The 17,159-nt window shown below is 33.6% G+C and overlaps 2 protein-coding genes across 2 annotated transcripts in view; one reads left to right on the forward strand and one right to left on the reverse strand.

Moving 5' to 3' along the window:
• LOC120624622 (S1 RNA-binding domain-containing protein 1-like) overlaps positions 1-17,159 on the reverse strand; it is a 66,774-nt gene that overhangs the window by 11,803 nt on the left and 37,812 nt on the right. Inside the window, exons 9-15 of the mRNA XM_039891272.1 lie at positions 7,053-7,370; positions 6,288-6,546; positions 5,996-6,211; positions 4,055-4,451; positions 2,464-2,617; positions 1,795-2,021; positions 1,153-1,401 (exon numbers count right to left, since the gene is read on the reverse strand). Of these exons, the coding sequence (XP_039747206.1) occupies positions 1,153-1,401; positions 1,795-2,021; positions 2,464-2,617; positions 4,055-4,451; positions 5,996-6,211; positions 6,288-6,546; positions 7,053-7,370 (1,820 nt within the window). The remainder of the gene's footprint in view (positions 1-1,152; positions 1,402-1,794; positions 2,022-2,463; positions 2,618-4,054; positions 4,452-5,995; positions 6,212-6,287; positions 6,547-7,052; positions 7,371-17,159) is intronic.
• Positions 8,590-12,990, forward strand: LOC120624621 (mitochondrial inner membrane protease ATP23 homolog). The gene is made up of 5 exons (XM_039891271.1): positions 8,590-8,937; positions 9,684-9,729; positions 9,802-9,883; positions 11,049-11,273; positions 11,988-12,990. Exons 1-5 carry the CDS (start codon positions 8,718-8,720, stop codon positions 12,180-12,182), a joined length of 768 nt encoding a protein of 255 aa, XP_039747205.1. The 5' UTR covers positions 8,590-8,717; the 3' UTR covers positions 12,183-12,990.

Genomic DNA, 17,159 nt, shown 5'->3' on the forward strand with positions numbered 1-17,159 from the left:
TTTTGTTTCAATCAGAAAAAAAATTGCGTGATATTTGCCGAGACCCCCCCTCTCTCCAACGTAACATTAGATGAGATTTGACTCGACCCCCTCCCCCCCTTAAACACCTCACGTAATTTATGGACGCCCCCTTATCTGCTAATATCAGGCTTCCTCTCAATTAATTAGTCTCAGGTTAAACTACTTAGAGCTTTATTTGATGTTACGTCAACAAATTCCAATTTGATAAATCCTTACTAATATTATAAATGCGAAAGTTTGTTTGTCTGTCCAACCTTTACGCCCTAACTAAGCAACGAATTAACTTGATAATCGGCTTTGAGTTAGTTGCAAGAATCGAAAGTGACACAGTAAAAAAAACTATTCCAACGGGATTCGTAAAAAACCGTAATCAACGCGGACCAAGAAAGAGGGCAACAGCTAGTTAACTTAGATATATATAATTTTTTAATATTTTTAATATAATATAAAAAAAAACCCATTCAGGGTTTTTGAGTGTGATCTTCATACTAAAGGGCCTTGACCTTGTCATAAAAAGGTTAAAAACCACTGTTGTAGAGTACCTGATACTGCAGCATTAGCTCAAGTTTACAATGTGCTGGAAATATCACCAGAGCAACAGTACACCGAATTTCAAATCAATACGACCTACGAAAGTTGTTAAGGGCCTTTTGTCAAGTAGGAAATGCACTATCGATCTTCAAACGCCTAAAATGATCTTCACCAACTATAGCTAAAAAACCGGGTTTGTTCAATTGGGAGCGACACCCAGGTGTATAACACCCTATACTTGAGTCAGGGGTTAAAAACCTTTGAACATGTCTGATGACCTGTTCAAAGGTCATCCCATTGGGCCCACTACTGGGCACGGGTCTGCTATAAAAATGAGAAAAGTTTTAGGCCGTAGTCCACCGTGCTGGCGGTCCAAGTGCGGATTGGTAGAGTTCACATGTCCTTGGAGAAATGTCAAGCATGCAGTTTTCCTCGCGATATTTCCTTCACCTTTAAAGCGTTTGATATTAAATTGCTTAAATAAAAAAGAAACGCACATAACTCGAACTCGGTCCGCCCGAAAGCGAAGCCCAAGCCTTACCCACAAGGCAATCACAGCTTCATCATGTGTTTGATAAACAATATAAACTTTAAATTTACCTTTCTAGCCGGTTATAAAACCAATCAGGTACAATAACTTTCACAGAAAGTATCTTTTCATCTTCACCTCTATTAACTGCTAATGTTTGGTAACATTTTACAAAGTTCACTGGACACTTCCATTCAAAATACAACTTGTATGTTTCCGGATCTGATTTCGTATCGAGTTTCTTACTCTCACTCTCTGGTTTTTCTTTAGTGGAACTTTTTGTTCTGCTACTTTGAAGAATGAACCTTGTTTCTTCTTTTCTGTAATCAATATATCTATTATAAATGCGAAAGTGTGTCTAGTTTGTTTGCACTAAAAATCACTAATCAACCAATCAACTTGACTATTGGCGTAGAGTTATTTGAAAGAATGGAGAGTAACAAATAAGTATAAAATAGGAATAGGTTACTACTGCAATTATTTTATCCCAGGACTAGAAACGTTTCCAATGGGACATGTAAAATACCGTAATAAACTAGTATTTTATAATTGGAATTTATTGTTTTTTTTTTAATATATTTTTAAATTCAAGTAAATGTTGTGTATATTCTCATGCAATCTAGCTCAAAATGGACCAATATTGTAATGCTCAACTATATGTTATGTTCCGTCGAGCTAAGTGTGAGATTGGTAATAATGAAAAAGAAACTTACAGAGTCCTCATTTGTTTAAGAACTCTTGTGTCTTTTGAAACAATATCTGCCACAATATGTGTCATATGAGCTTCCACTTTTTCAATATTTGACAACTCATCATTATCTGTAACCAGTTGGTTCAGGTCAACAATTCCTCCATTCAACGCATTAACAGCATGTGGCTCTAAGCCTAAATTACGAGCTCTCTCGGCCAATGATAAGGAGTGGGACTTTAGTGGACTGTACTGAAAAATATTTAATTATTATTAGTTGGGCAGTGCCGATTTTCTGTCTCTGGGCTGGTACTGAAAATTACAAGACTGTATACTGGGGCGAGAATTGAAGAATTTAAGCCAGGACTTTGCGAATTATTTTACTAGCACAGCAAATTTGACGATCTCCCTGGCGCGCAAGGGTGAGCGCTTTAAATTTAAGCAACTCGGAAATTTATAATTGCCGAGATTTCTCTGACCTTGGCTAGTCCTATGGTCCGTGGTCCGCCCTACTGACAAAGACGTGCCGCCGATGTCGCGTAGAAACCGATTAGGGGGACTACCATACTTCGTAACAAATTACACTGCTACCATCTTAGACTGCATCATCACTTACCACAAGGGATAGCTTGTAGGGGAATAAAAGCAAATTTAATTAAAAGGGAACAAGCAAAATTATAAAAAAGATGTTCACCACTAAATCCACTTCAGACAAATTTTTGGCACTCAAAATACTCTGTTCAATGTCTGGTGTCAACTTTTTAGATTTCCTCAATGTTTCCAGAACAGATTTTACTTTCTTTTTCAGTTGAATAACATTTTGGTAGCTGTCATATAATTCTTGAAGACTAAAATCAATATTATGGAAATTAATGTCTTGGTCAAAGGACATTTGTGTAAAAGCACACCAATTTGGAGGCCGATTGGCGCAGTGGGCAGCGACTTTGCTTTCTGAGTCCAACACTGTGAGTTCAATTCCCACAACTGGAATAATGTTTGTGTGAATAAAATGTTTGTTTTTCAATGTCTATTTTAAGTATTTATGTATATTATTTAAATAAATACTCATCAGTTATCTTAGTAACCATAACAATCAACTCTTACATAGGCTAGATGTTGATGTGTGTATTGTGGGAGTATATTTATTTATATTCCTCTGTCAATGATAACAAACTAAATGTAATAATATGGCCACAATAAATCTTTTTTTTTTTTTTTTTTTTTTCAGTTTGGTTGATTTTAATTTACAGAGAAATATAAAAGATGAATATAACAACGAATTAGAAGGTTGTACTCTAGAGGTCCCATTATAACTAAGTATGATGAGGAAATCCTCTTATAAATCTTACCCACTTTGTTGAACTCTCTCCAATTTAATAAAATTTATAAATGATTTAAGTGTTTGAGTCTGAGAGATGGACTTCAGTATTTTTGTTAAAGTTAGTTATTTTGTTATTTCACTTTGCATTTTCACTACCAAAATGGGCCTTCTCCAAAAATTTAATACTGGAAATTTATCTATTTCGGACTGTTGGAAATTATTTTCAAAAAAAGGCAGCAGCCTTTTTCTAATAGAATCAGAATGATCTTCTTATATTTATAATAGCATATTTGTTATACCTTTCATAAATGTTCTTATTAAAATATAAAATATGGCTATGATGACTCCAAAATATGTGCCCAAGAAGTATCCTGCAATTTTTTTTAATAAACATCTTACTCACAATTAAATAATTGATTAATTAAAGCTATAAAAACTTTTGCTATTCTATTGCCATCATCAAAAAATTGCTAGCCCTGTAGTGGGCCAGTAATGGTATGACTAATGATGATGGCAGAGGTCTTCTCTTGAAATGGGAAGCATTAAGCCTATAGTCCACCATACTGTCGAAGTATGCGTTGAAAGACTTCACTCAACTCTAATTTCTTAATTGTGATAATAGGTATATTAATGTTAAGGTATATTAATAGTAATAGTGTAGTAATATGCAATGTGGTTAATCAACATTTCTTAAATATGAGTAAATACCACGATAATATTTTTGGATTTGTCGATATTTTGACCCAGTTGCATGGATTGTGGTCACAACGGGACTGCGTAGGTATAAGATGAAATATTGACAAATCCAAAAATATTATCGTGGTATGTACCCGTTTAACTATATATAAGACACTGGTCCATTTTTAAAATGTTCTCCATGCTAGACAGCTTATTTATTGTAGTTAATTTTAATTTTTTTGTTTAATAACACCTGTGAGACCATAACACAGTTATGAATAATTACCGATCAGGCATCAAATGATCTACAGCTTCCTTTCTGTATCTTGCTATGAATGGTAGCGTGCAACCATCAGACAGTAGCTTAATAAACTTTTGAGCTAGTATTGGTGGGATTTTTTCAAAATACGATAGCATGTCTGCTTCATTCAAATAACTATTATAGTCATCACTTGGCTTGTCTTGAGCATAGTCTTGATTTTCCGAATCATTTTCATTTAATGTTTTAGACTCTTTTTTAACAGATATTTTTTTCGGTATTCTCTTAGTTTTGGGCTTAGTAGATGTTTCGCCTGTTTCTTTATCTTTTTTTGTTGTAACCCTTTTTTTAGGGGCCGGTTTGTCGATATCACCTGATTCTTCAATTTTTCTTTTCCTGGTTTTTCTCTCTGGCTTTTCCATTTCTATCTGATTTATATATTATCTAGACCACAATGTTCATAAAACTAAGAATAAAGACAGAACTATTATATATACTAGGGTCAAATTTAGTCAAAATAAATAAATAAACAGCAAGCTGTTTAGTGTCTGCTGTCTACTTTGAAATAATTCTGAGTTGTTGTCGAACTCAGCTGTTTTTTTTAAATTTAAAGCCTAATATATAGTAACATAGATAGTCCGTACTTCGTCTGTGGTCAATAGCAGGTTCACACGTGACACGGTACGATTTTAGTTGAAAAAATTGCTCTACAAAATACATAAGCACGTTGTCACATTAACGGTTCAACTAAAATTGATTCAACATGTTACATGGGTACAAAATGGGATTTTTAATTTTAAGTCGAAATCAAATTAAAAAATCAGTCAACAAAGTTCACTCAGAAGTCGAATCTATAAAAGTTGAAAGGTGCCTAGTAAACTCAATTGAAATGATGTTTGTTGTCTCAATAACGTAATTCGATTGAACGTCTGTTCAGACGGTTCGAAATACAAGCAATTTTCAGGTTTTTAAATAAAATCTAACCGTGTACAATAGAGCCTTACTGCATTCATTTTTTTTTCTGCATTAATTAAACCCATAGGTACGCCTTATCGGTTTCTACGCGAACGCGACATCGTACCGTAACGCTTAATCGCCTGTCGGCAACTCTTTTTCGATAGGATGGCCAAATCCGAAACTTTTCACCTAGCCAGGCCAAAAAAGATTCAGTAATTATAATGATTTCCCAAGTTGGCCCTACCGGGGATCGAAGCGGGACCTCCGTGTTTATCTTTACAAGCTCTGTGGTTGTATACCGATGCGCCATAAAGGTCTTAATTTTTTTGTTTTGAGATTAAAACAGATGAGTTAATCATAAAGCCTATAAGATTTTTTTTTGTATTACACGTTTTGCATCCTCATAGGACGATCGATGGTTATCGTGTGTACTTACGGCAGGGTTATTACGTATCTCGCGACAGGCGTAAATTTTGCAATCACTGCTGTCAAACGTCACTTTTCCATACAATAAATAAACAAAAGTGACGTTTGACAGCAGTGATTGCAAGATTTACGCCTGTCGCGAGATATGTAATACCCCTGCCGATTTTATAACTACTTGTGGGGAGCCTTCATCTCCAGAATTGCTCTTACTAACTTACACAACTTTGAATTTACACTACTTAGGCCATGAAAGAATTAAGGCAGGTAGTCATAACACACCATAAAACTTAGAATTGAATTGTAGGACAGCCATTGTGGCTCAAAATCTCGGAATTTATCGTTTAAATTGGAAAGTAAATAACACAAAATATAATAAAATTAATCTTTATTAATCTTTAGAAAACACCTTACTAAATTTTCATCCCATTGTATATGTTCACTTTGTTTCAAGGGTAGTTCTATGTGGTTAATATTTGAGATCTCTAAAAGTAAATAAAATTTATTGTTTTTAAAGTTAAATATTGCTTACCAGAGAAAAAAACGACTACGTAAGTATAATTTACAATAGATTTATAGCAAATTTACCTAGATTTCTAAGAAATCCATCAAAAGTAGCTGCATTTCGTATCACACTGGCAATGTATATTTCTACATCCTTATTTTTTTTGTGGAAATGCTGGAAAACTGTTGTCAATGGTTGGAATATTGATGGATCATACACAATATCTGCACCAATAATTATATCTGGACTTAAGTTTTGGGGTAGATTTTTAGTGTCATTCCAATCTAGTTTCATCACACCTGAAAATTAGATTTTAAAATGCTTTATAATCTCATGTATTATTAATTTAACCAACATTAATATTTTTTTTAATACCTATACACTTTTCATCATTCTTGTAAAAAGTTGAATCAATATTCTGTTCTACTTCTGATGACAAAAAGTTTATTTTAACATTACTATTTAATGTTTCCAACACTTCTTCATGAAAATCTGTCATTACCACAGATTTAACATTACAGTGTTTTGCTATAGTTAGACCAGTAAAGCCTACACCGGCTCCCAGTTCAAGTATTGATTTATTTGCAAATACTTCTTTATTAGATAGGGCCCAATCTGACAACATAAACGCTGCCTGAAATTATAAAATAAATATGCAATTAGGTATATCTTAACTGGTGGCTTTTGAAATTTTACTAGAATACAAAGATTATTATATAAAGGACTAGTTGTAAAGGGGTACAAAGCTTATAGGCTGCTCCAGTATTCAAATTAATAAAAATCTAATCCACATTTTCTGGGATAAAACCTTAACAGAGTAATTTAATAAAGATACATTTCATAAATATGTATCAAGCATTTGCCCTTTATTAAGTATTTAACTATATAAAGTTGATGCCCAAAGATAAAATTAATAAAACACATTTAAATATGATTTAAAGTTATTGAATTTGGAGAGGCATGTTAATTTTGTATGAAAACCAAAACATATGTTAAAATTATAATCATTCCTCTAAATAGAATATTAGTAATTCTTTTCATCCCCTTTCCAACACTCCTTGTAAAATATAATTAAAAACATATTTTATTAAATAAAAATAAAAATTAACTAATTTATTAAAAAAAACAAGATACCTATACCTCCCAAGTCCGCAAACCTGTAGTACCATTTAGAACCATATTTTTTGTTTCTTTAATAGTTAAAATAGAATTTAAACTATTGTCTATTAAGTAATGACGATAACTGAACTTATCTGCATCATTTTCCATTATAGAACACAAATATTTGTATATATCATCATGCACTTCTTGGTATGGTTCTAAAAATTCTATAAGCTTTTTAAAGAATAACCTGCTTAACTTCAGACTTCCAGGATATTTTTTAAAAAGAGGACTATGAATAGTTTGCTTTAAAAACCTTTCTTGCTTGTCCCAACTCATGGCCTTAATAAAGTCTTCCTGTAAGAAAAATAAATAAAAAAATAAAATAAAATATTTTATTTTTTTAGTAGGGTTTTTAATATAAAAGCAATAAGGTCACAATATAATCTACTGTTTAAATATTGCTGATCATTTCTTAACTCATTGAACCCACAAGATCTCTTGGCACTATGCCAGCTGCATTAGAACCCTCTGTGACTTTTTGCTAATACTATATTTGTATATACCTTATGACCGGATTGGACACATGTGCCATGGAGGTTAGGGAAGCCTGTAGGATTGGGATGCCACATGCACAAATATGACAAGCTCCGGCAACTTCTTCAATAATGGGTGTGGTGGCTAGGCCGCTGTTGAACGGCCCAAGAGCCCAGCCGGCAAACGTGGGCCAGACCCCACTTTAACCATTGCGTTTTACCCATTAGACTCTATGGCCTCCTTATATTAAGTAGGTTATAGAGTCTAATGGGTATCTAAGGTTGAGCAGTTAACTTAGCCAAAGCATTCGTAAAAATACATATACAACTAACCGGAAAACCAGGCAGGGATCCTTTAAAAAATGATTTTACAAGGGTCTCCACTATTGTATCATCTGTATAGTTATCTTCTATCATTTTTGAAATAAAATAAAAAAATTAACACTTGTAGACCCAATTTAAATCGTGGAGCAATTCATACACTGATGTTGCTGCTATAGTGCAATTGAACTATGGAGGGTAGAGGTAAGGAGAGTCATCTGTGTATATGAAAAAGTGTCGTCAAAATGTATTAAATTAGGATGGCGCCACATTTGCATCAGGGTAACTCTTAAAAGAAGCGCCAAATATAAATATTGTTAGAGTAGGCTTGAAAAATAAACAAGGAAGTATGGAGATACAAGGAAGTAAGATTATATTTACCACAATATTTTGTACAACGTAAGTTGTTGAAATTCTCAATAATTAACTACTTTAGTCGATAATGACATTAAATTTTTTAACTCGGCAAACTTCAATTCATCTACGATTGCTACATTCATACCATACCCTGTGCATCCACCAGCGCCATTGTGGAGGATTTTTGAACTGTTATTTAGCGCATACACACTTCAACTTTTCTCCCATATAAGATGACTCTCCTTACCTCTACCCTCCATAAATTGAACGAAGCCTCGAACGGTTGTGACAGTGACATTTTTATTCGACGTCAAGAGTCAAAACGACAAGTGATAATTTGACAGTTTTGACACTGACAATTAACATTCGGCACTTGTCGAGGTTATTATTATATTGTATAGTATTGACTACCTATTGAGTTTTAACACAATTTCAAATTTGAATATTTATAACGAAATATAAGGAAAATACAAAATCTAAAGTAGATCTAATGTCTACTGATAAAAATCCCACAGAAAGTGGAGGAACTAGTAAACCTCATAATGAGGAAAATACCAATAAAACTTCTGAAGCCTGGGGTTATGATTTGTATCCAGAGAGAAGAGGAACGTTTTCACCCAAAATTTCTAACATTTTATTAGGTAGGGAAGGCAAAGAAGGCTTAGAAAAAGTGAAATGTGAGAAAAATGTGTATGACTGTATTAAAAATAGTGAGTATTTAATAAAATAATAATAACCTGAATGTTCTAATAAAATAATTTATATAGTAATTCTGCAATGTCTTAATATACCTGTAAAACCCTGAACAAAGTAGTAAATTAGATCATCTAATGGACCTTAGAGGGACGAAATTGCGAAGAAAAAATATAAATAAAGTCTTCACCTGACTTTTATATTTAATAGTATGTTTTAAATATCATATAAAGAAAATAAAATATCATTTAACTTGTTTATAATTATTTTAAAACATTTGTTTGTATTGTGGTTAGCATGTTTAACTACACAATCAAGAGGTCTTATCTTAAAATCCCTTTGGGGCCATAACTTATTAGGTGTTCGGTTTTACTTAAAAAATTCATGTGAAGTTAAGTTTTGAAAAAAAAAATTGGCTTTGTCAAAGATCACCTTATCAGTTGGTCCTGGCTATTACATTAGTGATAGTAGTTGTTTAATCTTGATAATCCATATTTGAGCATAGTAGTAGGCTGCAGCCTGCAATGTGCTGATTTCGTCACCCCTATAAATTCAGAAGCTTTTACCCATATTGGCAATATTGGTATTGATATAATTGCCTGATGAAGCCTGTGCCTAACAGTGGGTCTCTAAAAGGCTGAGGCGATTTTTTTATTTTTCAGATTAAGCAGCTTTAATCTAAAATGTTACAAAAAGATCACTTTAGGAAAATTCAACTTCAACAATTCAACACAGATTTAACTAAAAAAAATCATATTTTCAGGTTCAATAGTGAAACTCATGATGGCAGCACTTAGAAGCTCTGGTTGGTTAGTTTATGTTAATCGTAACTTTTACTAGGTTACATATTTAAAATAAAATAACGAGAATTTGTTTTACAGCCCTGTTGATATACGAAGACATATATCATGCGAGGTCTGTGATTATTCTGTCAGCGGAGGTTACGATCCTGAGTTGAACCAGGTGCAGTGAAAAAATATATATATTAATAGTCATTAATAAAAATTCTTAAATAGATCAATTTGTTGTCACAAATTCTTTGTTTTGATCATTCATATTCTTTTTATAGATGTAAAGAGCGGCTAATTTAACCACAGGCCGAATGTAAGCAAACCAATGATAGGTTTTGAACATGTAATTACATTTAGGTTCTTCATAATCATCATCATCATATCAACTAATTGACATCCACAGCTCGACTAAGTCTTTTGTATTGAGTTCCAAATATAACAGTGTCGTGCACTTGCTTTTCTTGCTTTCCAGCTACTTGCTGCAACTTGTTTGATGTTCTCTGTCCTCATTGGGGGCTACCAGCAACTTGGGACCCCAAAGTCCATCGGTTCTCTAAGTTAGGTTAGGTTATTTTACTATTTGAGGTGTAAATTTATTAAACTCTTTATTTGTATACCACAACATTAACATATATAAAATATAACAAAAACAGAAACATTGGTGAAGCCAGTACCCTATTTAGGTTCGAGGGAGCCTTGGCTGTCCAATAGTAGCACTGTAGTAATAGTTTCGTTTATTGTAGAAATTATAAGTAACACAGTTCACAAATGTTATCCGACAAATATAATAAAGTGATTGCTATGCGTATGAAGGTAAGACGCGCAATGTCCGTAGCATTCGTAAGTAACCGCTCGGCGCGTTGTTTCCCTCGCACCCCGCATATTGGTAGCGGCCGAAGTTATACCGCTATCCGCGTATATAGGTCCACTAGATTTAAATCCAGGTGCGCAATACTGTCTTGAACAAACATATCGAAAGAAGTAGTAGTACAAAAGGAGGCCTTATCGCTTATAGCGATCTCTGCCAGGCAACCTTTGAATTAGGAAAAAAATTTTTTGTAGAAAACTAATATTTATTTGAATGTTTGCAGACTAAACTGTTGTTTTATTCACTAAGCAGACCACAGTGATTTTACAGCTGTTGATGTAACATTTAATAAATTAAATTAATTGGTTAGATTTAACAACCTTGTATATTTGTGTTTCATATCAATAGAAATAGCCAGGATTGCATTTAACAGACGGATGCTGTGTAATTTAATAGGGCTTTAGGTCAATCTAGTAATTCAGATAACTTGAAAAAACTATTTTTATTAAGTTATTGCTTAAAATTTCAGATTGTCGTTTGCCAGAATGTCTCAACTAGGAAGGGAATGGTGCAAGGAGTGTTAGCCCATGAAATGATTCATATGTTTGACTACTGCCGCAACAACCTTGACTTTAAGAATATGGAGCATTTGGCCTGTACTGAGATACGCGCAGCAAACCTTACACATTGCTCGTTTACTAGTGCCTGGTCACAGGGGGATGCTTCATGGAATAAAATTAAAGAAGCGCATCAGGTTTGTTCAATACTATTTACATTTATGCTAATTCTTCTTAGTCGTGCATTCTTGGCAGCGTGGTTTTGGCCACCCAGATGAAATACATGGCGTTAGGATTCATTGAATCGCAGGGCTTCTTGCGCGAGTTTTCTTCATTTTAGGCGGGAAGATTCCATTACAGTTGTCTGGGTCCACAATTTCGCAAAATCTGTCAATCGAGTAGGAGTCCCCCTTGTCATTTTTTCTTCAACCTGTCCTTGCACCCGCAATCGTTCTATATACCTAATCATTCGAGATGTGGCCAAAAAACTTTTGTATTCGTAACTGCACTGTCGACGAAAGTCTTCTTAACATTGAGTTCTTCTAATCTGACCTATTGATCGACACCGAAATTATTGGATTATTCCTATTCGGAAGTTTGATCTGTCCATTCGTCAACTTACTATTAATTTCTAAAATAATTAATAGTACGAAGTTTCCAATTCTCAGACCGATTTTGGCTACGGTGGCCAATCACCAGAGAGATTTTGCCATTACGCAGGAGATATTATTATGCTCAAGTGTGTGCACAAACAGGTGCATTCCCTTTTCCGTCGCTCTCATAGTCCGATAGGACGGCAACTCCGACAAGACTGGAAAGAGATTAGACGCAGGACCGAAAGCTGAACAAACTCTAGGGTTAATCTATATATAATACAATTTTTATTGTTGTACAAGTCAGTTGTTTTTCAGGATTGTGTGAAAACTAAAGCCCTGTATTCAGTACTGGCTGTGCGTCAGATTGGGAAGGCGGAAGCAGTGGATATCATAGAGAAAGTATTCCCAAAGTGTTATAAAGATTTAGAGCCAATTGGTAGACGGATCAGGAGAAATTCTGAGGACATGGACAGAGCATACCGGGAAGCTTCATATTACGGGTATGAATAATGTGACTCACTAGGAATTCAAAACAATACAGTTCAAAACATGTCAGATTAGTGACCAGAAGAAAACCAGATTGCCTCCTCCTATTGAATCTTTAAATTCAACAAAATTTTAAAAAGTTCGGTGTGCACTTAACATTATGTTTAACTTCATTAATATCGCCAACTACCTTACTGCCTACTAAAAATGACACCTCACCTATTCTGTTCTAATATTAGATAGCTGGTGGGTGGCATTTTGCTTTTTATGATAGAACGCCGTTTCCAGTCCGAATTTTCGAGTTTTTTGTTTAACATAAACTTGAGAAAGTTGAAGAAATATTGAAGAAAGTTTTTTAAAATATCACGTTACGCCACAAAAAGTTAACTTGGGCAAACTCGGCTTAGCTGCGGCCAACGAGAAGAGATAATTTATGTAAACAAACTTTGACACTATTGACTTCAGAGAGAAATAAAATAAAATAGAATAGTATGTACGAATAGTGTCCGATTCTCTCCCACGCAAATATCGTAATAAAAATAAAATTACCTCTCTCCTCTCCCTCTCAGATAAAGTTAAATATCAGATGGTAAGTAAGTCTTATTGTGAACTTTTTGACCTAAATAAATAAGATAAGAGAAGTAGTCATGGAAGAAACCATGGAATTTTAAAGTATTTTAATTTTTGAATATTATATTAATCACTTTCTGGCAGTTGTAGAGATTTATGTAGAAGAGACTGTAGATATAGTAAGTATGTATTGTACACGTTTGTAAACTTACATTGGAGTAAACATAGGTCTATTATTATACTTACTACAGCTTGTATAGTGGGATTAATAAAAGATGTATTTAGTTATTTAAAATAATGTCTTTTATTTCAACTATTTACATTAATTATAAGTAAGTATTGTCTAGTTTAAAAAATTCAATACTGGACCATAACAGTTTTGCAAGAGTTTTTTTTTAAAATATATTATTAAGTACCTACAAGACGAAAGGCATAGTTTCATTAGGAAGGCACAAATTGATAAGTCATTCGTTTGAAAAAGTTATCATTAGAGCTTATTTTTTAAATGAAAATTTTAATTTTTACAAGTTACCATCACATTGACTTAACACAGTCTCTACTGAAATTGATGCATTGGATTTTTTGTATTCCATTATTAGTTAGCTTGACTGAATCACCTTGTAAGTGATGCTGCAGTCTAAGATAGTAGTAGATTATATCAAACCCTGCCAGGGTTGGAACCTGGGACCTCCCATTATAGGTCCACAATGCTCACCATTGCGCCAGGGAGGTTGTGGAGGAATGTGAGCTTTTGTGACATAAAGCAAACTGCAATATTTATGAGCTACTGGCACATACTCTTTATACGGCGAGTGCCCACTTCAAACAACACTTTCTGTTATAAATTTATAATACAAATCTCTTGAATTTCAATGCTTGAATTTTAGTTGAGTCAATGTGATGCGAAGGCCATAAAGCAGTGATCGGCACAGGGTATTCGATCTGGATAGGCGTTAACTACCGTTAACGTTATACCTCTCTCCTCTCCCTCTCAGATAAAGTTAAATATCAGATGGTAAGTAAGTCTTATTGTAAACTTTTTGACCTAAATAAATAAGATAAGAGAAGTAGTCATGGAAGAAACCATGGAATTTTAAAGTATTTTAATTTTTGAATATTATATTAATCACTTTCTGGCAGTTGTAGAGATTTATGTAGAAGAGACTTTAGATATAGTAAGTATGTATTGTACACGTTTGTAAACTTACATTGGAGTAAACATAGGTCTATTATTATACTTACTACAGCTTGTATAGTGGGATTAATAAAAGATGTATTTAGTTATTTAAAATAATGTCTTTTATTTCAACTATTTACATTCATTATAAGTAAGTATTGTCTAGTTTAAAAAATTCAATACTGGACCATAACAGTTTTGCAAGAGTTTTTTTAAATATATTATTAAGTACCTACAAGACGAAAGGCATAGTTTCATTAGGAAGGCACAAATTGATAAGTCATTCGTTTGAAAAAGTTATCATTAGAGCTTATTTTTTAAATGAAAATTTTAATTTTTTAACGTTTAAGTTACCATCACATTGACTTAACACTGACTGAATCACCTTGTAAGTGATGCTGCAGTCTAAGATAGTAGTAGATTATATCAAACCCTGCCAGGGTTGGAACCTGGGACCTCCCATTATAGGTCCACAATGCTCACCATTGCGCCAGGGAGGTTGTGGAGGAATGTGAGCTTTTGTGACATAAAGCAAACTGCAATATTTATGAGCTACTGGCACATACTCTTTATACGGCGAGTGCCCACTTCAAACAACACTTTCTGTTATAAATTTATAATACAAAGCTGTTGAATTTCAATGCTTGAATTTTAGTTGAGTCAATATGATGAGAAGGCCATAAAGCAGTGATCGGCACAGGGTATTCGATCTGGATAGGCGTTAACTACCTGTGTAGATGATATCAAATGGAATAAAATCTTCTCTAATACCATTTATAAAAATAACTTTAGGGAGGCAGTGCTTGTATGCATTAATTTACATACCTTCTAACTGTGTATAGTACAGTGTAGGCGTAGTCTGATATGAAGACTCCTCAGGAATTTTTTTTTTAAATTTTATTGTGATGGAAATTGCACGCCACTGTAGGTATAGGTATCATGAATTTTGCTACAATAACAATAATCATATAATTTTTTTTTATGCTCGTATTTGAGAAGCCATTATCATTACCGTCTCTGTCACTACGGGGCTCTGGTTTCCTCTCAGAATGAGAAGGGTTTAGGTCGTAGTTTACAACACTGGCCAAGTGCGGTGTTTGAGAAAATTATGGAGAAATCTCAGGCATGCAGGTTTCTTCACGATGTTTTCCTTCCTCGTTAAAGCAAGTAAAAATTTATTGCTCAAAATGCACATAACATAGGAAAGTTCGAGGTGCCCGGGCACGAAGTCGGTCCGTCGAAGCCGAAGTCCCACCTACTGGGTGGTCGCATACAACTTTAATCTTCCATAATATTATTTTTATCGTCTACGTAATGGTGCCAATTCTGTTGAACACAAATCTTTAAATTAACTTAAATTGACAGGGATAAAGTTACCTTTTATTCAGTTTAGTTTAGTATAGAGGTTCATTTAGGTACAACTGAATTGTGAAAATCTGTTTGTCCCACATATATCTAAAGTAAACTAAGTTGGCAGGTCTAACAATAGTTGTGTAGGTACGTACTATTGTGACCTATAAAGGTTTATTGTGAAAATAATAGCATAACTTTTAGACCAGTCTATTTAATTTTGTTGAGAGAATTATGTACAACAGAATTATTAGATACCATTGCCTTACTAGTTTGAACATCCTGTGAACGATACTGAAATAATGGTACTACGAAATATGCTACATAGCTTTTTACCCCGCGTAAGTACATTTTTTCTATAGTAGCATGGTGGGGGTGACTTACACACGCATCTCATTCTCTCTTACACTAGAAAGCAGTATACTGGAAAGCTACTTTGATCTTTCACTGCATTGAGAGGCGTGCATACGTCACCAACACTATAAGACAAACAAAAAGTAATGGTTTGTATGCTTAGTGAGACGATTACCAGTTAACATGCAGTTTTGGTACGGTATTAAGGCTAGTGAAGGGACAAAGATTTGATTCGACTTAACACTCTACGGAATAACAATATAGCTCGAAAAAATGTGTATTTATTTTTAGGTATTTTTCTTATAATGTACGCAATCTTTACTTTTTAGTGGAAATAAAATTTTAAAATAATAAAAACATACAAACGTATCTAAACGAAACGACTATTTATTTAATATACTATGGCTAACTCGTTTTTTATTAGGTACCTATTAAAACAATATTTACACGAAGAAGCTATGAAAATATTGTTTACATTAGAAGACGGGTAAGAATAATGGGGCGGGGTGACGTTTTTTAAATTATGTACTTAGGACATAATTTGAAAAACGTCGTTACTAGCCACCCTTCTGCTGCTCACCGAAAGCTAGAAAACTATTTTCTTATACCGATCTAATCGTTTTTGCGAGATACAATATTAAACACCAGTTCACCTAATTCGGGCATGCATAAAGCAAAATTAAAGTGGCATGGTATAAGAGTGCTTCTGCCCTTATCTGAATGTTTTGTTCACTGGTAATCACAATTAAGTATATCAAAAAATACCTTTTAACTTTATTATTAACCAACTCATTCTGTGTATGAGTAAATAACTCTTTTCCAACTTTCAGCCATCATATTTCAATTTTGGAGTTTAAATTTTGAGGTTTTTTCCGGACTGTGACTTATTTACCTCTTCCATATTCAGTATATAAAACATTCTGGGCCAACACAATAGTTTTATTTTAAGAAAATTTTGAATAATTTTGAGATTTGTGCATGAAAATTATTGTTTGTGCTTAAATATGCCTCTGCTCTGGTACAGCAAATAAAGCAATTAATTATTATAAGTATTCGATACTTAATCTAAGTTATTGCTTAATACAATAGCGACTAGAAAATGTACAAGTCATGTCTAAATATTTAAATTTAATACATAAACGTTAGTTTATATGACTGAAGATAGAAATGTTTCATGGTTTTGGTTAAATGATTACAGATATTAGGTACCTAGATAATGGTGCCAATTCTGGCGTACACAAATCTCTAAACTAAACTAAATTGACAGGTCTCAAAGTAGTGCTGTTCTGTTGACAATGTTCACATTGAAGAATCGGCACAAACCAAAACTAAGTGAAATTAAATTTATAATAAAGGATCATTACAATATGAATAAAGGTGTTAAGTATCAATACATACTGATAAATCTATACTTAACATCTATCTTGGTGACCTGTTTTTAGCTCAATGTCGGTTTATAAATACGCCGGTATACAGTTTGGCGTTATAGTGGTCCCCACCACTATAACGCCAAATGGAAACAGACCTAATGCTAATCGATTTAGAGTTAC

This window comes from Pararge aegeria, chromosome 6, assembly GCF_905163445.1.
Source record: "Pararge aegeria chromosome 6, ilParAegt1.1, whole genome shotgun sequence".
Lineage (NCBI taxonomy): Eukaryota > Metazoa > Arthropoda > Insecta > Lepidoptera > Nymphalidae > Pararge > Pararge aegeria.